The sequence below is a fragment of the Trachemys scripta genome, chromosome 9 (assembly GCF_013100865.1).
Source record: "Trachemys scripta elegans isolate TJP31775 chromosome 9, CAS_Tse_1.0, whole genome shotgun sequence".
Lineage (NCBI taxonomy): Eukaryota > Metazoa > Chordata > Testudines > Emydidae > Trachemys > Trachemys scripta.
Window position 1 is genome coordinate 101,568,993 of NC_048306.1, and position 12,084 is coordinate 101,581,076.

A 12,084-nucleotide genomic window follows, 5' to 3' on the forward strand; every position below is an offset into this window, starting at 1 on the left:
ACTGGAATGATGTGGGTTTGTGCGTGAGAGCAAAGAATAACACAAAAGCACAGAGAAGTCAGTTTTTAGAGCCTGGCTTGTTTTCAGCATATCATGTGTTAAGTTCAATTCTCCAAAAGCTTTTTTTATTTTTAAAGGTAACATCTTTATTGTTATTATTATTATTATGTATTAGTTAATAATTATTTATTATTACTAAGCAGAGAAGAGATTTTTCCTTTTGATCAAAGAGCAAACAGTTTGCGTTTAAAATGTTAATGGAGTCCTGATTTAAAACATTTTTTCTTCGGGTTTTTTTTTTTTTTTTTGAAACGTTGCAACAGGCAAGATTTGGGAGTCGATTTCCTCATCCTACACGAAGAAAGATGTTTGAGTTCAGAATCCTAGCCGCTACCGGTAGGTCCTGCCTTGCTCAGTTTCTTGTCATCTCGGTGTGGTTTTGCCGGCAGAGTGGGGAGGTGAGTGGGAAGGGAAGAATTGGAAGAGAGGGAGAGGGGTGTTTGTCAGTTATGTCGAGTCCTGGTTAACAACTTTGCCTCCGTTCATGGTTGGTGTCCCTGAACTTTTTCTTGAGCGTCCTTGTTTTTCTCCAATTTCATGCAGCGATGGCTCTCTGTACATGCACACTGCAAACAGAAAGGGCGACAATTAGCTTTCACACTATCCCAGAGACAGAGTTCTTGGACCACAATTAGCATTTGCTTATGTGTGGGGCATTTTTTCCCTAAACTAGTCTCCTCCTCCCCTGCCCCCTTTCCCGCCACACACACACAGATAAGCCTGAATATCCCAGTAATATATTCCTTTATTATTCATGGTTCTCTGCCTGTGCTGGCAGTCAGACCCTTTTAAGTCTACCCCCTCCCAGAGGCACAAATACAAGTGAAGGATTTCTGGTCTCTCACAGATAAGGCTCTTTACTCTCCATGTTTTTTATGACATACAAATATATACACACATAAAATGAACATCTCGATTCACAACATTGCACATTAGCTCACAATGCCAATATTAGCAGCAGATCAACAAGTTAGCCCCTTTCCCCTGTCCTTAATCTCTGACAAGAAACAATGAGACCCCCCAAACTAACAAGGAATGGTGTCCCTAGCCTCTGTCTGTCAGAGGGTGGAGATGGATGGCAGGAGAGAGATCACTTGATCATTGCCTGTTAGGTTCACTCCCCCTGGGGCACCTGGCATTGGCCACTGTCGGTAGACAGGATACTGGGCTAGATGGATCTTTGGTCTGACCCAGTACGGCCGTTCTTATGTTCTTAACCAACTTTTGCATCCTGGCCCACCTTGCAGGGACTTCAAGCTCCAGATTGTGGTTCCAACTGAAACTCACTTTGTCCCCTCCAGCCATAAACAGAGCATTTCAGTCAGTCTCTGCTATTTAACTCACTGCAGACCAGAATATGCCATGCTCTTAAGTGGCTGTGCAGCAAAGTAGGAAGGAGAAAGGATCCCCTCCCTTGGGTGGCCATGTAGGAGGTGTGGGCATCGCAGGTCTGGGAGAAACACTTCCCCGCTTCCCCGGGAGCAACCTGGTGGGAAGTGGACAGAGCCGTGACTCTGTGCCGCCCCTTCCCCCCATGAGGCAGTCAGCAGAAGGGGCTGGCCATGCAGGAAGGGGAGTTTATGGCCTCCTATAAAAAGCTGCCCTATTACTCCTCCCTGCAGTGCAGCTGGAGAGACAAGGAGAAATTGTCCCTCTCTGAGACCCAGCACCAGCCCACACCCTGCCTGGGGCGATGCGCCTACCCGCTGTCTCTTTCTAAGGGCTGCATGTGTATAGCATGATCTAGCCCTGAGAAAGGCAGGAGTACACACAGACTCAGTGCTGAATAAGGGTCTCAGGAGTTACCCCATGAGGCCACTCTTCAACCCGGCATTGCTCTAACAGTCACCAAATAGCCATGTTTCAAGGCCCAATATCCTGGGGATGAGAACGGGAGATGGGGTCAGCTTGCAAATCTCCCCCCGCCCCATTCTGGGGATGTTAGGCCTGATCCTGCCAGTCTTACACATTTGCCTGTGCAAAGCAGGCCTGCAGTCTGTCCGTCCGTCCGGCCGTCCCGAGTTGCTAGAGAATTGTCGTGGAAACGACTGCGGACCGTGTAAAGCAGGGGAGACGTGAGCCTGCAACGCTTCGGTTCTGGCTCATCGTCAAGAACATAAACACAACATCAAACAAACTAATTCCATTCCAAAACAGCTGAAGAAATGAAAACAGTCTTCATCTACAGAAAGAGGAATTGAGTCCTTATGTTTATAGCCTTTCCCTGATTTAGGAATAACTCCTGCCACTTAGGGCTAGATTGAAATGGCACGGGTACTTTGCATTTTACTCCGATCTAGATAAACATTTATAGTGAGGCATAACAATACAAGGCAGAGATGAAGTGCCGTCAGGTGTGCACTAATGTAACTGATGTTGCATTGCAAACTTGACCAATGAAAAATACCATTTTGACCATACAGCACCTTCCCTCCAAGGCTCTCCAAGCACTTTAAATACACACAATAACTAGGCCTCATAACACCCCTTTGAGGTAGGTAAAATGATCAAGAAAGCCATTTTCAGATGGAAAAAGAAAAGCAAAGAGAATAAGGAACTTACCCAAGTTTGCACATTGAGTCAGTGCCAGAACTGGGCATAAAATCTAGGAATTCTGCCCTGCCGGCCACGAGACTGACACAAACTGTGCACACATCCATGTCATCACCATTACTGCCAAATAGCCCCTGCCTGTGTTGCTTCGCTTTTGCCTTGCACATAGCATCATCATTTGCCTCCACTCCAAGTGCTCGCCATGCGCCCCAGTAGCTCTGGGCTGCCCCTTGGACTAGGCAGTGAAGGATCACCGTTTGACTTGTGGGCTAGTCCCACAGCTTTGGCAGTCGCGTGAGTGTGAAATGGCGGAGGGCTGGGTGGCGAAATCAGCCTCTCACATCTCCTGCTGTCCCTCACAATTCCCATCTCCACTAGCTTTGGAGCTGGAATCCCATTCACCCAGGGACAGGTTGGTTCAATGAGTCACTCAGCTATCAGGCAAAGCAGGCTATCCATAGTGCAAACTGGTTCAGTCTTGTCAATAAGCCACAACTAATGCGCTCTTGTGCACCACATACCCACACGGGAGTTTCCTTCCCTGCCAGGAGCACCTGGTATGTACAAGTGAAGGGCACTGGTTACAGAACAACCCCAGAGCACCCCCACCGCACCGCACCTCGCTTTGCTGGCGTGCTAGTGAGGCATCCAAAGCTGTGGGGAAAACGGCATCTCCAGGGACAGAAGCCAGAACAACAATCCTACGTAAATAGCACGCTCTCGTCATGGGCTAATTAGCCCTCCTAGCACCTCTTGATAAGCAATGAAGCCTGTGCATGGTCCATAGTTCTGATGGGGCACATGACGGAGGTTCCGGGAACCCAGAAGTTTGGTTCACCGGATCTCAGATCAAGGGGGCTAATGCTGGGGGCTTGAGACTCCCCTTTCTCGCTCCGCTGTAAATCAGGTGTCACTCCACGACAGGATGTGGAGATCCCAGTGTGCTGGGAGAAAGCTGGTGGTGCTGAGAGCACGGCCCAGGCCTATATGTGTATGTCTGCCTTCCATGGGAGTGCGGTTAGCTGTTTGGAACCATCCAGCTGACACACTGTATCGGACGTAGCCAAAGAGGGGGAAGGAATTAATGCTCAAAGAGAGAGAGTGCAAGAATCGATCCCCTTCACAAACAGGGTAACGGTTTATCCCACAGTATTGATCTCGTGCCTGGAAAGTGGATAACGATGCTGAGAGAGAATAATGGCAGAACTAACTTAACTCTATAATAACCAACCGGAGCAAGTCCCCCACCATACACACTTCCCTGTCCCTCCCCGCTTCTGCCATATAATCCCACATCCCCATTTCATTGGGCACCGTTGGCTGCTGGGCGTCCGAGCAGCACACACCACTTGGGAAGTCTCACGCCAATGGGAGCACTGTGTAGAAGCACCAAACTCCACCTCCCTACTCTAGTGGGTGCGGCACAGCTGGGGAGGGAACAGTACATGCCCCTGGCTCTGCCCCAGTCCTGGCTCGCCCACCCATAGCATCATTGGAGGGACGCCACCACTCCACATGCAGAACTTTGCCCGGGGTGTCGCCCCCCCGAGACATGGGAGGAGGGTCACTTGTGTTAGTCAATGCTCCACTGAAGAGATTTAATTGACTTAACACCAGATGTGGGAAGGGAGTCAGGTCATTATGCACCTTGGTTTACTGCCTTAATGAATGCAATGAAGGCTGGAAGGAAATCCCAGATGATGTGAGTTGCAGACGGTTGAGCTCGTCACTACCTGGCAGCTAAACACACAGGATGCCGCCAAATGGAACCACAGCACGTCCATGGGTGACAGCACTTTTATTACCAAACACCTGCTGAAAGTGATCCCTCTTCTTCCTTCAGGATCTAGCTTGAGGGTTTCAGTGGGAGCCCAGCGAAGCAAGCGTGGGAGAGACTCTGTGCGAAATCCTGCATTTCTAGGGCCCCGACGACACAAGAAAACCAGCTGTGTTTAGCAAAGGCTAATGAACAGGTTTTTAAATGCTGCTTTTTCTTAGCATATGCACAACATGCCTCAGGTGGCACGTGACCAGGATTCATCACAAATTTGGTCCGCTGGTTGGATCATTAGCTGCCCCGGCCTGGGCCAGGTACTGACGGGCAGTGTGATGTGAACGCTGATCCATGCCCCCCTAAATGCTGTTCAGCGCCTACTAGAAGCAAAGACAATGATCTGTGTTTACTGGGGTTGAACTCGCTACATCTTCCTAATGCGGACAGCGCCTGGGAGAGAAATTCCCCCTTGCCACTTCACCGTGGTGACAGAGGGCTCTGATCTAGCAGAACTGGAGTATGGGAAAAGAGTTGGGGAAGAGTCGGGGGCCCCTGTATGATGCCCCTTGCACCCCAGCCTGCCAGGAAGGCAGGGAGGTGGTAGGACCGGGCGACCCACGGGCCATTCACCACCACAGAGGAGGTCTGCCCAAACCAAGCTGCAATAGCAGGCCTGGGGCCTCTGTGCTGAGTGAAGGAAGAGCTGCACGCTGGTTCCAGGGCCTAGTGCTAGGAAAGGGGAAATGCGGGAACTTTAGAGAGTGAAGCAGGAAATACCCCCACCAAGGGGCAGAGTGGATATAAGCAGCCAAGTATTCCCAATGTATCCAAAGCCAACAGCAGGGAATGGAAAGACTCCCATTGGCTTGGGGGGGGAGGGGCAAAGGATCGGTTCCGTCCCTGAGGCTGTAGACAGAGATTGAAATGGCTTTAAAAGGTTGTACCGGGCCCAAGCGGTGATTCCACGCATGCCAATTGGCCTGGCTCAGGCCGCAGGCTCACGTCTTAATGGCTCCTTGAGTTCAGGCCCCAGCAACCAAACATTACAATATCAAAAGAAGTGTACAGTGGGTGTGTTTGTATCCCAAACTGGCACCTTGCCATACATTAACTAAGGATTCCCAAATACCCTTCAGGTTGTAGGACTTGAAAGCATTTTTGTAGCGTCACCGGGCCTTAAAACTTGCCTCTTCTGTATAGAAAAGCCATTGTAAGGCATTTTCGGAGGTGTTTTGCGTTTATTAGTTTTCTGCCTGTTAGCACTTGTACTGGAGAACTTCTGACTCCAGAAGCAACCGTTTTACCAGTTGAAGTAAAAGAACACATTTCCCTTAGCTGTTAGCTACTGGAGCACGGAGCTTTTGGTGTTTTTGCAGTTCTTGTTTAAACTAAGCTGCCGTGTAGTTTTGTGCACACTGGTAAACTGCTGCCAAGTTTCACCCCAGAGGTGGCTGCCATTCAGTGGTGGGTGACATGATTTCTGTATATGTAGTTTGTGGTGCCTCTCTTCTCCAGCAGGCAAAAATCCTCCTCAACAGACACACCACCTAGCACTAACTCTCATGGCCTTCATGGGGGTCACATTCCCAAATGAAGAGGAAGGCTGGTTCAATGGTTAAGGCACTAGCGTTGGTCTTGGAAGACCTGGCTTCCATTCCCAGTTCTCCCACAGATTTCCTGTGTGACCTTGGGTGTGTCTCTTAATCGCTCTGTGCCTCAGTTCCCCCTCTTCAGAATAGAGATAATAGCCTTGCCCTGCTGTAGGGGCATTTCAAGGGTCAGAGGGAGGTTAGACCAAAGAGGCAGATGTAGAAAGGGAACTGCAGAAGAGAAGCGGCTAGGAGGGAGGGTCTCCTGCAGTGGTCCCTGGAGAAGAGAGCTGGGGCTTTGGGAGAAGGCAAGGAGAGCAGCCTAGCCCTTGCATTTCCTCCTGCTGCCCCGACAACAGAAAGGGACAGTACCTCCGGGGAGAGGGGCTGTGCCCACTATCAGGCAGGGGGTAAGATTTGTTTTTGTGTTAGGGTTTTTATAACTTTGTGTTAATAAAGAAACTAGACCCCAAGTAGGGCTGCGATTGGATGAGCAAGACTGGGTGGAGTTTTGAAGAAGGGAAAGTGAGGCAGTGCCCTGTGGAGGTCCCCCTGGCCACGAGGGCTGCTCAGACAGGAGCCACCCTACTACGGTCGCCCACAAAGGATCGGGGCGCTCTAGGGCTGGTGGAGCTACAAAACCAGGACGAGAGGTAAACAGTCCCACACACAGCCTTGGGGGAGAACGGTGCTATACAGGTCACCTCCTTCCATCCCCCACCCCCTAGAGAGCCATCCGGGGTCTTCACCCTGGCCGGGAAGTTCCCGAAAAATATTCTGTGCCCATCTCAGATTCATGGGTGGGGGTGGAACGGAGCCAACTTCACTCCAACCCCTCTGCTGCCGACCACTCATCTTCGGCTTGGGAACAGAGCCCTCCGCGTGCCGCGGCCCCAGACAGCGGAAGGCTTTGGCAGGCTGACACGTGCCTTTGCTTGGGGGGCAGCCAACTCTTGGATGCAGCAGCGGGCGGCAAAGCAGCCCAGGGGAGGACTCCTTAAAGCGGCTGCCGGGCTCTAAAGTGCTCGCCTGCTCGCTCTGGAGGACAGCGACGACTGACGCTCGCGCGGGCGGAGGCATGCAGGCGAGGGAAAGGAACGCCAGGGCCGCGCTGGGCTTTCAGAAACCGAAGCAGCAGCAGCATCTACTGTAATGAGAATGCGGCCCTGAGTCAGGCCTCTGTGCCTCCCAGCTGTGTGGCATCCATCTCCCAGTGACATCCGCGCACCGTGCACCGACTGGGCCCCGCGCGAAAACCCAAATACTTAGCAGCAAACGGAATCCCTCGCTTTAAGGGACCCCCCACCGCACACAGCCAGGCAGCACCGAAATACCTGCCACAAGGGCAAACCCAGCTGCTGTTGGGGAAACCACTGCAGTCCCAAACGGACTGGGGACGGGGGGTGAGGAGGAGACAGACAAGAAAGCGGTGGGGGAGGCCAGGTGAGATAAACAGGCCGGCTGCATACTCCAGGGAGGGAGTCCCAAAAATGAGCATCCTCGACTCAGAGCCAGTGACTGGCAGGCGCAGAGGCTCAGGCCTAGGTTCTGCATCGGTTTGGGGGGAAGGGTTTGCCGGGGAGTTCACATGTGGTCTGGAATTCATCTGTCTCAGCCACCTGCCTGAAGGGGTTTCCTGACACTCATCTCCACTCTTCAGAGAGCCCAGCCTCCTCCTCCACGCAAAGGACAACGCATTCTGGGAGCAGCACCGAAAAGCTGAAGCCATTTCAGCCCTTGTTCTGAGCCCCTGACAGCTCCAGAGTCAGAGCCTGGGCTCTGTTCTGCTATTTCTGTTAGCAAGAGAGAAAACGCTTCCTAATTCAAACCATCCATCCCAGGCAAACCCCCGAGCAGTGCCTCGGCTGCCTGCACGCCGGCTGCACTGGCGTTAGATTGGTGCCGCGGTGTGTGCAGGCTCCTAGAAGGGTAAAGCTGGTTCTGTCAGTTCAGCTTGTGCAAGTACATTTACCAACACAAGCTAACTTGCTGTAAACCGGGTTTAAGCCGACATACGTGTCCACACACGCAGTGCTACTGGCCTAACTACATCAGGGTAAAAACTGCACCTTTAGTTACACTGGCGGAATTGTGTGTGTTGACCAGCCCTCAGCATCTCTCTCTCTCTCTCGCTCTTATTTTCTTTCCTCCCTCCTTTCCTTTTGCCCTGATACGAAGTTTGGTTCTGGATTTCAGCCACTCATGCTAGGCAGAGTATCAGCGTCTGTCAGGGGTTTGTCTGCCCGCAAGTTTGCATCGGCTATCAGTGCAAACCCATGTGGACACTCTTATCTCAGCTTTTTGCGGTTTAACTGTAACCCATTGCTAACAGAGTTCAGCTAAACTGAAATAAGTGTGCTTTAAACCAAACGGCCTCGTGCCCTGGCTGAATGAAACCAGTTTAAAACCCCCACTTTTAGAGAGCAGGTGCAACTCTGGGTGAGTAGCCAAGCCCTGGCAGGTGCGGAAGACATGGAGAAGCTGGAGAGAGCAATGCTAACCCATTGAAATGTTCTTGTCTTAGGTAAATATTTCTGACACTGACCATACAGATCTAGGCCCCTCCCTCCTCCTTGAGGAATCTCTGTTGGGAACAAGACCATTCACTTTTCGTCACCCAGCAGGAGGAAAGCTCTGGGTTTGTTTCCAATGGAAAGTTAGTGCCTGTGAAGGGCACTAGGGTGAATAACCCTGGGGACCACAGGATGGTTGCATCAAGGCGAGCTGCCCCGGGGTGTCAGGACAGGCTGGGTAGTTCGTTGTCTATGTCCCGGCTTTCTCACCGGAGACACATTCTGCAAGGTGGATACCCGGGTGACTTGGAATTGGACTGAGATTTCCCCAGACTCTTGACAAGGGCTTCCAAGGAGCTATCAGAGACGGCAACACATTGTGGCCACTTCAGACAAAGGTTGTATTTGAACTTATGACCTAGGTACAAGGTTTGACCATCCCTGTACTATGCTCTTTACTCAGCCCATGCCCCCGTTTGGTTGGGGTATACAGCTCGTTCTCTAGTAACCCAACCTGCCGGCTCGCGTTTTGGGACGCACTGCAGGGCTCACAGCAAAGGCAGACAGACTCCAGTATTGATGTTGCAGCGTGTTTCAACTCGGAAGCTCTTACACCGCTGTCCCAGTCTGCTGAACTACGGTACAGTCCGCCTCCCCTCTACCCCTTACCCCCCGGGGCTCACATCTGCCCCATGGGACAGCGCGTGGGAACTTTCCATACCTTCAATGGGTTTGGGTACAAAATGGGACGAGGCTTTGGTTTTTTTCACCCGGTTCCCCTTCATAATTTGACCTTCTTTATTGAGCCCCAGGAACCACGCTCGTCCAGACTCCTGCTGCCGATACAGTGTGGAAGAATAAATAACGTAGTAGTTTTCAAAGACCGATTCCTTAAATTTGCACTCTGGTGTGAAAATCTCCTGCAGGGAGAGAGAGAACACAAAGCAATGGAAGGAATTAATCACTAATCACTTAAACCAGGCATCACTGGGAGATAATCAATGTTCTCTGTTGTTACAGCCAGTTTAATGAGAGAGAGAGAGAGAGAGAAAAATATACAGAGAGAGCAGTAATATAGGGAGAGCAAGAATATGTAGATCTAGAAACTATCTCCTAAAACGGAAGGCTCTATGGTTGATTGTGAACCATACCCCATGCTGTTAAGAGAGCTTGCAGTGGATGTGCTTTCAAAGTGCTTGCACACCCAGCTTGCACAGATATGGGCCATTGCACATTCAAGCCTGGATCAGCGGGTGCAAGGAGCCATGGAGAGTTTTGGAAGCCCTGTGGCTGGGTGTTTCTGTAGCAGCAATCTAGAGTGTGTTTGATAATTGCCGTGTAAAAGGGGGGCCGCAGCATCACGGCTCTGTCACTCCTCTTCTTTTCCGGTCCCTGCCTGGCCTCCCCAACAAGGTCTGCAAGCGTGTGGCTGCCAGCATCAGAAACGGCGATCTCACTAAACAAATGCAGAATCCATCTTCTGGCAAAAGGCCGCTGTGAAGGGAGGGGGTGCAAGGGATGATAAGAGATGGGGGGTTAAGCCCCAAATTGCATTTTATTTTTTAAAAAGTGGGGCACCGAGGAAATGAGGGAACAAAGCCTGGAAATGTTTGAATACGAAAAAAAAAAAACAGATAAATGAAAATTGGTTTAAAAATGTAACCCCCATTTCCCCAGTCCCAACAGCGCTGGGCTCAGTCCTGACCAAGAAGCGAAAATGGCTAGAAAGAGACAGCATTCGATCCCTGCTCCTGCGACAGCCCCTACAGACCCTTCAGTGAGGCTGCCAACATGCTCTCTACACACCACAATTAAAAGGGAGCCTTTGGAGCTTTCAGTATCACTCCGGGTTATAGTACTATCCCCAAGTGGTTTGGGGGGATTACATAAACTATTGCTGGTATGGCAATAAATCTGATACGCAACAGACCTGCATGGGCAGTCGGCCTTGAAGCCAGAGAAGATAAAGTACAGCAGAAAATGTCCAGTTCCTGGCTGCATGTAGTGAAGTCGATACCAATCATTAGCACCGCACACATTGAAAATGAAAAAAACCCAACCCAAATCAATGGATTGTTTGGCCGTGTGTGATGCAATCTCTCTGGTTTCCTTAAAAATCAGTATTTCTGAGGGTGAGAGGAGGGGATGCAATGGGACCAGAATGGCCTTCCCCAGTCCTTTAGAAAGGTATATGAGGCAGTTTTCCAGTTATCAGTGTTTCAGGCAATCTCCCGATATCAGTTCTCTATAGTCACTGCCGTGACGGGCAGACACAAAACACCCAGCCATTGCCCCGACTTGGAGTACACAGCTTACGTGGGGTGGAGACACAGGCCTCTTATGTTGGTGTTTCCCCCTCAACTCTGCAGTGACCAATTCTGTGCTCTAAGATCTGTGAGAGTTGAGTGTTGGGCCACACACACTAACAAAGAAGAGAGAAATTATATTTCCCCAGTGCTCACCCCTCTAAGATCTCAAAGTACCTTACCAAGGCGGGGAAGCCTTATTATCCCCTGAAACTCCTATCATGGTCTGCCTCAATCTTGGTGGTCTCACAGTTAGACTGGGAGTGAGAGTACCAGGGGGTTAGTCCAGATTTCACCTTGAGGAAATCATTTGCTCTGTGACATTTGGCAAGTCATTTTCCCCTCTGCGTGCCTCAGTTTCACCATCTAAACATTGAGATATAGTGCTCCTCTCCCTTTATAGGCTTATGCCTTGGTTTGTAGTCAGTAATGTTTAGACACCAAGGGGTCAGACTCTTTCAGAAATACTAGCGATCAGATTGATAGGTTGTATTTAAATAATCCAATTATTATTATTTGTATTGTGGTAGCCACTAGCCTCATGGTGCTAAATAAAGTACAAACATACAAAAGAAATGGCCCTGGCCCCAAGGAACTTATAACCTAAATCAGGGTGGATTTGTCCCATGCTGCTAAAACAAACTGCTCTCCTCTAAAAGCAAAACAGCTACAAAATGTAAAGGAAGGTTGTAAGGCAGCAAAATAACCGTGCAGGAATCGCAAGATGGGAGTCCATATTTATCCTCTTTCACTGATTCCTTACAAAACGGGCTCCGTTCATATTAAAAGACAAAGAGGTTTCTCTCCAACGGCCACTCCTGCCAATGCGTCCTGGGATCTTGAAACCCACTGTGCTCTTTCGGACTCAGACTTTGTCACTAGCAATAAAGATTCTGCACCGGGAATTTAGCTGATGCCTTTGTTGATAGTAAATAAGGCAGACCAACATCCACCTCATTCTCCCAAAACGGCATTGGCTCTGCGAGGGTAAGAACAACAAACCTTTGCTTTAGGCTGCTCAGTGAGCAAACCTGACCAGAAGATGCAAAGGATGTAGATATGTTGGGGGAAAGAGTCCATTTTTCCAGTTACTTTTCCAGTTATTGACCGGACGTGGGACCAGATTCTGAAGTCACTCCCACCTGTGTAAATCTGGAATAACTCCAGTGGCAGCTGATATCAAAGACTCCTCTGGGGAAACACAAAGTGATCATAAAATATAGAAAGCAACAGAGGGTCCTGTGGCACCTTTAAGACTAACAGATGTATTGGAGCATAAGCTTTCGTGG

General features: G+C 50.1%; 1 protein-coding gene across 2 annotated transcripts in view; it reads right to left on the reverse strand.

The window, feature by feature from the left end:
- Positions 1-291: 291 nt before the first annotated feature.
- Positions 292-12,084, reverse strand: part of FGF12 (fibroblast growth factor 12) — a 284,962-nt gene continuing 273,169 nt past the window's right edge. For both annotated transcript variants that reach the window (XM_034782300.1, XM_034782299.1), the window contains exons 4-5: positions 9,211-9,409; positions 292-626 (exon numbers count right to left, since the gene is read on the reverse strand). In XM_034782300.1, coding sequence (XP_034638191.1) covers positions 508-626; positions 9,211-9,409 — 318 coding nt within the window. In that variant the 3' untranslated portion in view covers positions 292-507. The remainder of the gene's footprint in view (positions 627-9,210; positions 9,410-12,084) is intronic.